At 33.5% G+C, this 14,434-nt stretch overlaps 1 protein-coding gene and 1 pseudogene across 5 annotated transcripts in view; one reads left to right on the plus strand and one right to left on the minus strand.

The window, feature by feature from the left end:
* The window catches only part of PTPRZ1 (protein tyrosine phosphatase receptor type Z1), a 224,910-nt gene that overhangs the window by 17,739 nt on the left and 192,737 nt on the right, over nt 1-14,434 (minus strand). For 3 of the 5 annotated variants that reach the window (XM_074268135.1, XM_074268132.1, XM_074268134.1), the window contains 7 exons: nt 13,630-13,650; nt 13,337-13,433; nt 8,918-9,000; nt 7,747-7,881; nt 6,786-6,920; nt 3,873-4,036; nt 996-1,131 (listed from right to left, as the gene is read on the minus strand). In XM_074268135.1, the coding sequence (XP_074124236.1) occupies nt 996-1,131; nt 3,873-4,036; nt 6,786-6,920; nt 7,747-7,881; nt 8,918-9,000; nt 13,337-13,433; nt 13,630-13,650 (771 nt within the window). The remainder of the gene's footprint in view (nt 1-995; nt 1,132-3,872; nt 4,037-6,785; nt 6,921-7,746; nt 7,882-8,917; nt 9,001-13,336; nt 13,434-13,629; nt 13,651-14,434) is intronic. The other 2 variants (XM_074268136.1, XM_074268133.1) reach the window with 1 other exon arrangement.
* LOC141545296 (U6 spliceosomal RNA) lies at nt 11,886-11,986 on the plus strand (annotated as a pseudogene).

Here is a 14,434-nt window from a genome sequence, read left to right on the forward strand (position 1 = left end):
GAGGTCAGGGAGACCTGAATTCAAATCTAGCCTAAAAGCTGTGTAACCGTGGACAAGCCACTTAACCCCTCATGACTCAGTTTCCACATCTGTAAAATGAGTCGGAGAAAGAAATGGAAAATCTCTTCAGTATCTTTGCCAAGAAAATCTCAAAGGGCTTTGTAAAGAGTCAGATACAACTGTAAAACAAACAACAAGATCCCTTCCAACTCTAAATTTTATGATATATTTACATCAATATTAGGAGAGAAAAAGAAGCCATTTTGAGGAATAGCGGTTTACTGTTCTTTGAATTATGATCCTTGCTGGCAAACCATTGCTAGGGCCTATCTCTGAGTTCTTGTTATTGTTGCTCCTGTAGAAGCAATGAATCTGTACTGATTTACTTGTACCCCTAAACTTAAGAGATGACAAATTAGGTTAAAGGAAAACCCCCCAAAAGAATTAACTCCATTATTAGTCATTTAGTGTTGTGCATACTGTTTGCAAACAGAGGATATAAGTGATTATCATACAAAGTAACACTGTTGGTATGTATCTGGGTTACATTTGGATTCAGAGCTTCTTGACTCCAGACTCTGTGTTCTATCCATTGAGCCCACCTAACTGCCTCTAGAATGTATGTTCACAAATCCCACACTAGATTGGATTAACAGTTTATCCAGCTTGGATAATTTCCTTTCTGATAATGGCAAAAACAAAAAATAAATCTGTTCTTTAGTGATGTTCTGCAGTGTAGTAGAAAAGGGTTTAGTCTTAACTGGAATCTGGTTTTTAATCTTATCTGTACTTATCTCCCATGTTTTTCCAACAGCTACTTTGTACAAGTTATTTAATTCTTACAAAACTCAGTTTTCTTATTGGTAACATGGAGCCAATAATACATTTGTTTTTCCTTATTTCACAGAGTTGTTGCCAAAATGTACTTTGTAACCCTTCAAACATCATGGGAATATGGATTATTATTCAGAAATACTGAGATCATCCTTTCTTACCTCCGTCTGCACCAAGTAGTTTCTTTGTGAGCGTATGTGTTTTAAGAATCCAAATATGTTGACAGTTCCTTCTTGTTGGATTTGTTGCAACATGCTGTCTAACACAATGTATGTGCCTGTTCGTCCAACCCCAGCACTGAAGGGGACATAAAAACAAAGGAACACTTCAGAGAGAAGCATGGAAAATGAATTTGAACAGAGGCCACAATTGGGCTGAAACTAGATGAATCCCATGAATGATTTAGCTATCCACCATCAAAAAAGATTTAGCAATATAGACAAGCCTTCCAAATCCAAATGGATCATTTCACATATTTATACTGAAATAGTTGTTTGAATATTTCTACAAGGTTTTTATTTTTTTCTTCTACAGGAAACCTGATTCAGTTTATCATGGTGAGTTTTTTTTTTTTTTTTTTAATATATTTAGAGAAAATAAAAGCTTTAGTCTCATGCAATACTGCTTTGGTTTCAAGAAGAAAAGGCCCATGTGTCAATATTACCAGGAAGATATGGTTGTGAAGGTTTCGGTATTAATAAAGCGTGGAATTTTATAAGCCCTTCTGCTGAAAATGTCATTTCAGTAAGATCTCTGAAAATAAAGCCGAACTCCAGTCATTTATAAAGGACCATTATCTATTGACTCCTTCAACCACTGCCAGAGGGACAGATTTATAGGAAAGGCTTCTTTTCAAATGCTCCCAAGAGGCTGAAGTGCTAGAATGGAAAATCAGCACCTGTTCATACACAATAGCCTTCTACTTCTCTATTGCTCTGAAACAATCCCTGACCTTCAGAGCTATTTTTCAGGCATTTTTCTGAGTTTCTTCAGACTAGCTATCATCAGAACATCAGATTAAAGAGATCAAATAGTTCTCTCAAACTTTTTTTCTAAGTCTTTCCCTGAGATCAGAAATCATAAATAGCTAAGTCATGGTTCAAAAGGAAATCATCACTGCCTTATGAAATACCAGTATCTTCTCATCAAAAACAGCACAAAGCCTGGGTCTTAATGTTTGCAGCCATGAAGCAGCAACTGAAAAATAAGCATGGAAAATCAAAAAGATTTATTTTTTCTTCTTCCTAACAAACTATTCTATGTATTCAGAAGTCCAAACTGGGAAACAAAGGGTCCTTGAGTAAAAATGAAATTTGTATACAGAAAACATAAAAAAAACCAAACCAATATGGCATATTGGAAAGAACTCCTGAAAAGGAACAGGAAACTCTGGGCAGCTCTGCTTGGGCAGCTCATTCTCCTCTGTGCCTCAGTTTCTTCAAATAAGCTCTTTAAAGAAATAGAGATGAACTCTACACTATAAATGTCTTGAAGGAAAATAAAAAATAGATAATAGATAAACATAATCTATTAAAAACATAATATATAAAATAAAAATAGATAAAAGATAGATAATAGATAAAATAGGTAAAAATCTTGTATTTTGTTATTCCTTTAACTCCTGGAACAATGGCTTATACATGCCAGTCACTCAATAATTTCATTAAACTATGCAAAAAGGATTTATTTAAGAATCTAGCAAGACATTGTGCTAGGCAATGGTGATGTAGGGATAAGCCTGCCCTTCAAGGCACTTTCCATCAGAGGAATAGAATAAGAACATGGAGAAGAAACACAAATCATGCTTTCAACATGTGAAAAAAATAAACCTTTGTGTGTGTATGAGAACATTAACCCCTTGAAGTATCATCTGAGCTGGTCCTTGAAGGGTGATACAAGGCATTCCAACAGACAGCAGTGAAATGGAAAACACTGCAACTAAATGGACAATCAGTGCAAAAGCACCAAGAAACAAGAAATTAGGAGAACAGCAAACAGGCCAGTTTACCTAGAACATAGCATGGCTAAAGAGAGTAAAATGAACTGTCTGGAAAAATAGGCTGGAGTCAGATGGGATGAGTTTTAATTGTTACTCTTTGCCTACCCCATTTCCTCCCCCCCCAAAAATGAAATATTTGGAATTTAGCCTAGACCAACAAGAATCCCCTGAAATTGGAGCAGGGAACCTACATGGTTAGATTTGCTCTGAAGAAATGAATTAATATTATACTTACCTTATAGGATCATGAAGATAAGTACAATGAACTAATTATTATACATGAAATTGTTTAAAAATTATAAAAAATAATATTATATCTTTTCTTCATAGAACAAAATCCTAGCTCTAGACAAGTCAATCTCTTAATGATAGATGATATATATATCTATATCTATCTATCTATATCTATCTATAGAGAAATAGCACAATCTCTCTTCAGTATACAAACAATATAAGCATACATATACATAAATGCACATATATATATATATATATATATATATATATATATATATACACACACACACATACACCCATGAAAATTGGCTTACTCAATGCCATATTTGTATGTGTGAATATGTATATACATGTATTCAATATATATTACATGCAGAAAGAGAGTCAGGGAGATACACACACAGATTTTGGGTTACCCTATCTCACCCAGTCTGAAAATATAGTGGCTACTCATGGGTTGATTGGCACAAAACCTCTGACCCACTGTTTCTGACCTATGCCAGTGTGCCTCCTGCTCTTGGGGACTAAGCATTTTGGTACTGGACTTAGTGCAGTCACCTAATCTGCTTTAGCCCTAATGTAATTCAGAATGTACCTCTAATACACCAGCCTCAGTCTCCCAAAGATTACAGGCACGTATTGATAATGGAAATTTAAGAGATCATATATTTTTACATATTTCACTGTGTAGAAAAATCACATATTTTTTGAATAAATTTGTATTGAAAAAGCTTTCTTTTTATGAAACATAAGTAATCATATGGTTTCAGAATAAGACAATTTTATTGCTTTTAAAACTTACCTACAGTGTACAACAACAGGTCCCACTGCATGACGTTTAGCATGTGATGCCTTCCGTACAAATGTGAGCACTGGCAAAGTATACTCTGGGACCCCCATGTCGGGCCATTGAGTATAGTGATATTGGGTTACCAAACGGCCAGTTGGTCGTCCTTTTTGGGAACCCTTAAAGAATAAATAAGGGGTAAAAACAATCATATGTATGATGAATCTTAGCCCAGACACTTCCATTTCTTTTACTAGGAAACACATTATGTCACTTCATATATTTGCTGAGGAGTTGGATTCTACCTAACTCAACATCTCCCAGAACAAATAACTCATAATACAATCACTAGGTGTTAATAGAGTATTAAATTCATTGTAAAAATGCACCCTCTATAGGTGATTCCTTTATAAGCTTTAACTTTTCTTTTGAATCAAGAAGGAAACAATGTGATTTCTGAACTAGCAAATTAGCCATGTTCCTGGGTGTTTTAAATAAGTAAACCTTGCTGGAGTTTTCAAGTCCAAGAACAAGAAACGATGCAAGCTGGAAGCTGCCTGTGGAGCATTCAGTGGCTTGTCTTTGCTAGGTATCTTTGAAGGAGAATTACTTGACTACTAGGGGGCACTGCATCCATCAAGGAGAAGAGACAATTGAGAAAGGCAGTTTCTTAAAATAGGAAGTATCTTTAAAGAATAGGACCCCCAGGCAACAGAGAAAAGAGTTGAATCAGAAAACAGAACTGATCTTGAGATCCCTGCTGAGGAATATGTTCAGTAAAGATAATATTGTACTCAAAGGAAGCTTTGTGAGCACTCTGTTAAGAGAGAAAGGACATACTTAATTGCTTTGGCCACGTGTTTCTTTTGCATGTGCCCCATTACTACTGTATTCTAAGTGGGAGTCTATCCTTCCCAGGATTTCTGTGGTTTTGTGGCAGTGTCAAGATTTATTTAGGGAAATGTTTTGTAATTCTTTTAACTATACCAATTTAATAAATGCTGTTTGCTAAGAGCTAATTGTGTCTACAGGCTGTTTATGGGGACACATGGACTGAGTGTTAAGAGGCTAGAACTTCAGGATTATATCTAAAATCAAACTGAGCAACCCATGAACTAAAGATCCAACACATAACTGAGCATAAACTGGAGGAGCAGAATAGAAGAGGTGAGACTCTTCTGTTTTCTTTCTAGATTGAACTATTCAAATGATCCCCTAAACCTGCTCTTTTCTCCTAGTTCTCTAGGTTCAGGAAATACTTCTCATTATTAGCCCTTTGCTCCTTATCATTTTCCTCATTCTCTGGTCCTGCTCAAATGCTACTTCCTCCATGAAGTTTTCCCTGATTACTCCTAGCAAGATACCATATTTTCTCTTCTTATATCTCTCACAGCACTATGTGCCTCTCCTGTGTCTCTTTCATTCTCTTTTTGGTATTATAATACATGTTTTTGTGTATATTGCACCAGGTCTAACTAGAATAATAATAGATAGCATTTATATAGCACTTTAATGTTTACAAAGTATTTCTTATGTTAACTCACTTTAATCTTATAACAATCCTATGAGGTAAGTGCCATTGTTATCCCATTTTATAGATGTGGGAACTAAAGCTGAAAAATAAACATACCTAGAGTCACACAGCTAATAACTGTCTGAGACAGCATTTGAACTCAGATCTTCCTGACTTCAAGTCCCACAATCTATCCATTACATCGTCTAGAGGCCTCTATGAACTTATAAATTCCATGAGTTTAAGAATTATTAATCTTGATATCCTCTAGTAATAACCTCACAAAGTGAAATCTTTATAAGAAAATAGCTATCAGCTCACATTGATAGATTGGCTTTCTAAAGTATCACTTATAGTTCAAAGAACAAGGGACAGCAGCACTCTGAAATTTTTTGTATTCATTTCATGTGTGCATATTTTGTTTCCTACAAGTAGAATAGAAACTTTGGAACTACTTCCCATACTTTTATAACCTCTATGTTGCCTACCACAGTGTTGAGTCGGGATCAGTAAGGAACCATTGAATTAAATGGCTTGATTATTCTCCACTAATCTCCACCTAGTTCTTTCTGCTTTGATGACAGGAAAGAGAAGGGATTCTTAACCCAAGTTAACATTTAGGCAATCTCTTGAAGCCAATATACCCATCCTTGGAATAATGTTTTCAATTCATAAAATAAAATATATAGCATTACAAACAAAACCAATTTTATTGAGATACTGCTATCAACGGGGCAGCCAGAGGATGCAGTGGATGACCTCAGTACAAATCCAATCTTAGCCACTTAACACTTACTCTGTGACCCGAAATGCCTTGGAGAGAGCAGAAGTACAATTATCAAAATATTTTTTAAAAAAAATTCACAACTCCAAGTGAAGAACTCTTATCCTTGTATAGTTTTCTACACTTCCTCTGGTAGAAGTAATATTTTGATAATGAGCAATAAACAGCAAATAATATTCACTGTAATGTCCACTGCATCAAAAATTATGTAATCCCTGATTTGCAACTGAAGGTTCACTCTTGGCTTCTTAAGGGGAAACTTTTATTGATGAATGAAAGCTATATGCTAATCCAAATATTTATTGAGCTATATGTATTTAGTCTAAAATTTTCCATAATAGAGTTATACATTCAAAATTTATTTAAATTGGCACAGCAAATATTTTCTTATTTGTTATGGCAAGATGCTCTAGTATGTGCAGCATGTTGGTTAATGGATGGTTAATAATATAGATTATGTATGGTTTGACTTTTTTAGTGCATTAGAAAATAATAAAATATACTAAATACTCAAATTATATGAAAATTAATCCTCATTTGATGATTAGGATGGTAAATAAAGGATTATGGAAGTACTTTAAATAATTAAAGAATTCTGCTTGACTGAATAATCAACTTGTACTGAACTAACCTTTTTTATCTTAGTATTTCTAAGAGTAAAGTTCCGCACAGTGTAATAGGCAAGTACCCGAACACTCTTCTGTGTGACCAAAAAGTTTCCATATTCTTCACTACCATCAACAGGCCAGTACTGATCACATTTCCTCTGTAACAAATGAAGTAGAGTTATAAGTTTAGTTTTCGTAATGCTCAATTTTAAAGTAAGTAAGAAAGGAAGGAACCAGACATGTATATACTCACTCTTCTAAGTCTTCTCATTTCTAAGGAATGTACTAAAGACCTGTGAATTTCTTAGCTTAAGAAACTGAGAATAGTAAGAATATCACAATTGTCATTTAATATACTTAAAAGTCTAGATTTTTTTCCTCAGTCACCCACCTAGTAGATGTCAGAGCTAGCATGTGAATCAGATCTTCTTCATTCTAAACGCAGCATTTTACACTGTCCATTTTCCCATAAAGCTCACATTGAAATCAATCACAGAAGAGATTATAAAGCATTGGAATTTGGAGATCAATGTGGGATCATGGAAAGAATGCTGGATGTAGAATCAGTGGACTTATACTAGAAAATTTAGACAACTTCTAAAGTCCTTTCAAACTTGACATCTATGTCGCTACAATCCTAACTAAATAAACTGCCTCAGTTTGCAATAATTAGTGGCTATTTAGGACTAGAACCTAGGTCTGATGCAATATTTTTTCCATTTTACCACTTGTTACTCAAGAAATGTCTTTCTAATTATAATATAAATATACAGGAAAATATTCAAATCAGATAGGTTTCTAATAATAACTTTTTGTTCTATGTTCTCAGCATTTCCCTTTTAGTTATTACATTTGTGAAAAAAATTAAAAAAAAACAATATTGGTTCATTTTCATAATTTTTTCTATCTCCTAACTATGATTCTGTTTCATCTCAGTCAAGTGAAAAGCCTCTTTAAAAATACCATATTAAGTGATTTACATACCCTTCCTTTTTCAACTAGGTTGGTTATCATTACAATCACTTCCACATTATGTTCCCATATCATTCTCCAGAAATCTTCTGCTGTGGATTTTAATGGGCCTTGAGCTGCAATGTAAGCTTTGGGTCTATTGTAGCCCTAAAAGGAACAAATGATCAGTGTTAGTACTAGTTTCTCATTTTTGTTTCCTGCTATAAAAGACTTAGTGATATTGCTATTGTTGTTTTGTAAAGATGAGGATGGAAGTATATTTGTAAAATCTGAAAGTTCTTTGGATACTGTGTGTCTTTGTTTTACTTGTGAATACCATGTATACATTAATGAAATTTTAGGAGCTTCCCAGATTTAAACTTGTTTTTATCTCATACCATATAGGAAGCATGAACCCATTTGTGAAATCTGACTCATTTTCCCATGCTTTATTGAATGTCTTAATTTGAACAGTATTTAAGATTCTGGGGCATTTGAAACAGTTTGGCATTGCCTTTTCTCCCAAATCTCAACGTTGCTACTATTAATATAGTAGGTACAATTACCTATATTAATGGAAGTTGAGTACCCTAATTGTTACCAAATACCACCTTGAAAATATAAAAAATCTCCATAAATCAACCTCACCTCCATGATGGGAGTGTATTCTTAAGAATGCACAAGGATAAAAATGATTGACAAATTAGACCAATAAACAGAATAGTTTTTCTTGGTTTTGTTCAGACTACCATTTAATGTATTTAATGATGACTTGCTATAATAGATATTATGTGCTATAAGAGAATTATATGAGATAGACCAGTATTCTAAGAGAGAGAGAATTAACATTCTCAGCAAGTGCGAAACTTACAAGAGGGGATGAGCCTCATCTTGCATTAAAAACTTATGTCAATTTTTCTAAAAAAATATGTTAAATTTATTTATCATTTATATCTTTGAGTATAATATTTTAATAAGAGCTTACATAAGTAGAGAATTGTGCTAGTACTACATTTAATAAATTGATTAGATCTTATTTCCCCTTTTAATTCTACACAATTTAACAAATACTTATTAAACAAGCACTGAGGAAAATTAGAACTGAGGATTAGAAATGGTTCCTACCTTCATGGAGCTTATCAACAATTAAGTTTCAAGCATAATTTTTTTTCGTAATGTGGTTAAGGAAAAAAAGTATACTTACATCTACATAATTGGCATTGATGTAATCAGTCAGTTTGCCATCTTTTTCTGCAAGTTGTGCCAGTTTAACCCTGCTATGATCATCTGCAATAAAACAAAAGTCAAAGTCAATTTTGCAGTGGAGTAGGTTGGTGCTCTTTAGGGAGTGAGAAGTTAGCTGGTGCAATAGACAGAATGCCAGGTGTGGAGTCAGGAAGTCCTGAGTTCAAATCCTGTCTCTGATACTTGTTAACTGTGTGACCCTATACAAGAAAAACCCAAATAGGGTAACCAATGGTTTGATGAGATTGAATTGAGTTTAGTACAAGAAACTGATGTTTGTTTGCTAGATTTTGCAAATTAAGTTTCAGATCTATCTGCACTGTGCATAAAATTCCCCTGGAATGTGTGATTCAGTTCAATTAACAAGTGTTAATCAGGTCCCTACAATGTAAGGCCATGGATACCAAACCCATTGAAAACAGTACTTGCCTACAACAAGCTTACATTATTCCTGGGGGGGAGGGGAAGAAAAATGTAAGAGCCAAGGAAACTTCAAGAAAAGTGACATATGAAGCCTTTGCTTTAGAAATAGTTCACTTTGGCAGCTTTGTGGAAAACGAAATGGATAAGGGAGAATGAGAGAATAAAGAAAAAACTATTATTGCAACAAACCAGGGAAAACAATGAAAAGAGACTATGACTGGAGTAATATAGGCAAAAGGATGTAAGGTGGCCGAGCAGATGATGGAAGGATTGGCCAGGTGAGACAGTGAGGTGATAGGATTAACAGGATGTAGTAAGTGGTTATATATGAGAGTTTAAGGGTGGTTTCATGAAAAGACTGGGAAGTTTTGGTTTTTATGCAGAAGTATTCTAGAACCAATATCTGTGACTTTGTCCCTTTCTCTTCCTATCATTTGATGCTTTTTATTTCTCTGCCATCATTTTGTAAAATGAGCTGGAAAAAGAAATGGCAAACCATTCTAGTATCTTGCCAAGAAAATTCCAAATAAAAGTCACAAAGATTCAGGACTGAAACAATTGATCAATAATAGCAATTGTTGCAGCATCCTAGATGTCTGGAGGAGTTAGGAAAACCATTTAGAGTAGATCCATAGAAGAATAACCAGAACAATGAGAATCCCAGAAACCATGTCATAAGAGAAACAAGAGAAAGATCCAGGAAATTTAATGGAGAAGAGAGAAAATGTAGGGGTAGCACAGCTGTCTTCACATATTTGAAGGCTTGCCTGTCACATGGAACAGATCTTGGCTTTTCTTTGTGTTGTATTAGAAAAGAAAATGAATACTGATGGGTAGAAATAACAGAGAAAACTGGATCCAGCTCACTGTAAGAGAGAACTTCATAATCATTAGAGCTGACTCACAGTGTCATAATCTGACTCACAAACACTCAGCAATCTGTCTTTGGATGCTTTTGGATGCCTGTCTCACAAGGTTTCCTGCTTTGGCTGGATAAAGTAGAAAAAAGGAAGAGAGAAAAGGAAGCTTTTCTGAGAAAAGCAGATCATGTGAAAGGTCACTTCAAGAGAAATATTGGAAAAAGCAAGTATGTAATTTCCTAAAGGTAAAAGGAGGTACCCATTTAGATTATAGAGTGGAGATCCTGGTTAATTCAACTATAACCATCCCAAAGGATGTGAGATAATTCAATTTTCTAGATAAATGGATTTTGACATGAATCTTGGATAAGCAGAAAAATGATCAATTTTGGAGAAAGTATCTGGCTCCTTTGTGACAATTTTAATGGGCAAGTCAAGCCTAAAGGCTGTAACATTTTTTTTTTTTTGGAGATAGGACAGTAAATATAGACAAGGCTATAACTTTGTTAATAGTGGTAAATGTACTGTGATGAAAAGGACAGGCCGTTCTGGACAGGGAGATGTAAGTGTGAAGAGGAGGCTGTGGTTAACTTCTTGGCACACTTTTAACATTAGAAAAGATAACATCTATAATAGGTAGAAAGGATAGGGATCTGGACTTATGATTTCACTGATATAGGGAATTTTAGGTCAGGAAACTAAGTCAACCAGTTCAGGTTAGCATCTTTTCTGCAATTTATAGTTTTAAAAAGTTACCTACAAAAAATTTGGAACTCAAGATTAAAAAAAAATTAATGTTAAATAGTTTTTAAATGAAATAGGAAAATATTATTACACAAAGAAAATTACCTAGAATGTTGAGATGTCAAGTGTCACAGACCAGTATGTATTAATGGCAGAAACTAGTTCTTAGTAGTTTCAGACTACTATACGTTGTACTACTCTTTGACTCCATAGTTGGTATATGGGCTAGCCATATCTTATGGATGTAGAACAAGAAATTATGAATGTAACGTGATCATAACTTGTGTTTCAGGCATGGGGAGAGTAGAAAAAGGGTACCATTTGTAAAAAAGGAGGTTCTATTGTAATTTTTCTAGTAAAGTACATTATCTTTGGGAGAATGACAAGAAAGGAAACAAGTATTGTTGCCAGTTTTAAGCTTCTAGAATGGAGAAGGAAATGGAACTGAAATGATAATACCCTAATGCAGATAAAAGAAACCATTTTGGGACTAATAAGAAATGGATGGCAATACTTTAGGAAGAGATAAAGAAAAATAAAATAAAGGGTTTTCAGGTAATGGTATGAAAAAAAGAGGGAAGTCTAAAAAGAAAGGGATGAGTCAGAGGTAGAATAGTCATGACCACTGTCGCTATAAAAAGAAAAGAGTGCTTTAGGGGAAATCATCCCTTCTAAAACCCATAGAAAAGGAAAGGAGTGAGAGAGAAGCAATAAAGGGAGGAAAAGGGCCAAGAGAATGAGAAAAAAGAGACCATTATGAAAATACTATGAGATATTTAACATGTATTGGTCTACCTACCATGTGGGGGAGGGGATGGGGAGAAGGAGGGGAAAAAATTGGAATAAAAGGTTTTGCAATTGTCCAAAAAAAAAAAAAATACTATGAGAATTGGATCTAGAGGGCTCACTTCAGCAGCATATATACTAAAATTGGATACAGAGAAGATTAGCATGGCCCTGTGCAAGGATGACATAGAATTTGTGAAGATAATTGGATTTATAGAAATGGAGAAAAGTATCAAAGGACTAGAGAAGGACAAGAAAGGAAAATAATGAAAATGCAAATTTAATACTAGCCAATGGAAGATAAATAATTGGGGTTTTTGTGAAAGTGTTTATTGTGTGTTTCAGAAGGATTGTAAATATTTTCTAAAAATGAATAAAAACTTTGAGAATTCAATGGGAATATTTGCAAAATCATTCAAAAAAGACAGAGGCACTAGTAAAGATAAATTCAGCCCATTGTATTTATTTCTTGGGAATGTTCATTATGCTATATATCATTTTAGAAAGCATAAATAAAGGTATTACTGACAGTTTGTTGTTTAAGACATGATTGAGATTGAACTCAGATAATTATATAATTAATTATATTAAGAATTATTTCATATTCTGCATAATATTAAAGATGTGATATTCTCTTAAATTTTGGGGGGGGGGTTCAAGATTTTCTTCCTCCCTTTTCACCAAATTATCTCCTACCCATTGAGAAGGCAAATAATTCAAAACCCATTATAAATTTGAAATCCTACAAAACAGATTTCTGTATTGACCATGTTATGAAAAAGAAAAGGAAAAAAAAAAAGTTTCGATTTAACATCATGAGTCCTTTAGAATTGTAATGGGACATAGTACTGATAAGAATTTCTAAGTCTTTCACAAGTGATGATCTTCAACATTTTCCTGTTACTGTTCTTCTGATTCTGTTTACTTTGCTTTGTATTAGTTCATATACAATTGTAATACTCTGGCTAACCTTAGATTGTAGACAAAAGATCAGAGGTGTTAAGTAGCATACATTCAATTTAGATATAGCTTTATAATCTACTTCACTAATATATGGAATTATATGTAGTCTAAGTCAAAATATGGCTTGCATATATGCAAATAAATGAAGGGACTATGACAATAGGAACTCTTTTTACTTGTTCAAAGCAACAGCTCATCTATAACTCAATACATCCACCTAAAAATAAGCCATCTATAACTCAGCAACTGTCAGGGAATTAGCCTAAGGCATTTTAAGTTAAGTTATGTGGTTAAGCAAGATCTGCACCCTCCTAATTGTAAATCTATCACTACACTGCCCTTTCCTGAAATGCAGCATATAGATATATAGATATATATAGATATAGATATAGATATATAGATAGATAGATATATATAGATATATATCTATATATAGATAGATATAGATATAGATATATACACACATATACATATATATACATATATATCATAGATATTTCAATTACATATTATAGCTGACTGTCAGGTTGATGGTACTATATTAAACTGGCATTTAAAGTTTTAGACAATCCATACAAATTGGTCAGATACAAAATACTTACAAGCAACAATGTTTATATATCGATTTTTATTCTTATTGTCTGGGTGGTTAGAGCTGTCTGATGTGATATCTAGGTCAACAGTACAGCTCTGCACTTCCTGAAAAGAAAACATATACATGCCGTTTCAATAGATATTCAGTAGAACAAAGTGCCTTAAAATGTAACATGGAAGCCAAAATAATCAAAATCTTCTAACAATTTTTTTTTCTATATCTTACAACTACTTCTTTGCTTTAAAAACAAAAAACAAAAAAAAAACAAAAAACAAAACATGCAGTGAAACAATGCCTTACCTGGTAAAACTCTTTCAGTGTCTAATGAGGGAATGAATGCAAAAAGAGTAAAGAAATCAAATTCCACAGCACACGACAAATGAGGAAAAAAAAGTGTTCATATTAGGTTTACAATGGAAAACACCTACGATCATGCAATAAATACATTTGTCTAAGAGAAACAAGGCTTCAAACAACTGCATGCAAATAAAAGCACTAGATAATTTAAAGTAATATTTTAAAAAAGGAAGAGTAGGACAAATGATGACTTCTGAAAATGCAGGTGAGAAAATTACATATTCTATGACCCTTCCTTTAGTAATATTATTTTTGTAAGTAATTTATAACTAATTTAATTTAACTATAAATAACAATTTCAAATTTTATCTATTTTTAATTTCTTAACATTGTATTCAAATGGGAAAAGATGTCTATGGTGTGTTTTTAACAGAAAATTACCTAGTCCCTTCAAAAAACTGAAACCTGTTAAAAGACTTCAGAAGTCTTCAGAAGAAGACATTTTCAGAAAAGTGGAGGGAAGGGAGGGAGAAAAATTTAAAACTTAAAATCTTGAAAAAATCTTGACATATAACTAGGGAAAAAATAAAATTCTATTTAAAAAAAAAGCCCTCAGTATATCAATGATATTGCATTATTTTGATGCAATTTCTTTTTTTTCCCCCAAGCCTATCAGTGGTTACTACTTATTTAATTTGAGAAAACCTATTTAGCTTTCAAACCTATTTGTCTTTGTGTATCAAAAGGGCTGTTATGTGGAAAAGGTAGTAATAATTAGACTTGTTGCTTTTGGCAAAATAAGAAGCTA

This window comes from Sminthopsis crassicaudata, chromosome 5, assembly GCF_048593235.1.
Source record: "Sminthopsis crassicaudata isolate SCR6 chromosome 5, ASM4859323v1, whole genome shotgun sequence".
Classification (NCBI taxonomy): domain Eukaryota; kingdom Metazoa; phylum Chordata; class Mammalia; order Dasyuromorphia; family Dasyuridae; genus Sminthopsis; species Sminthopsis crassicaudata.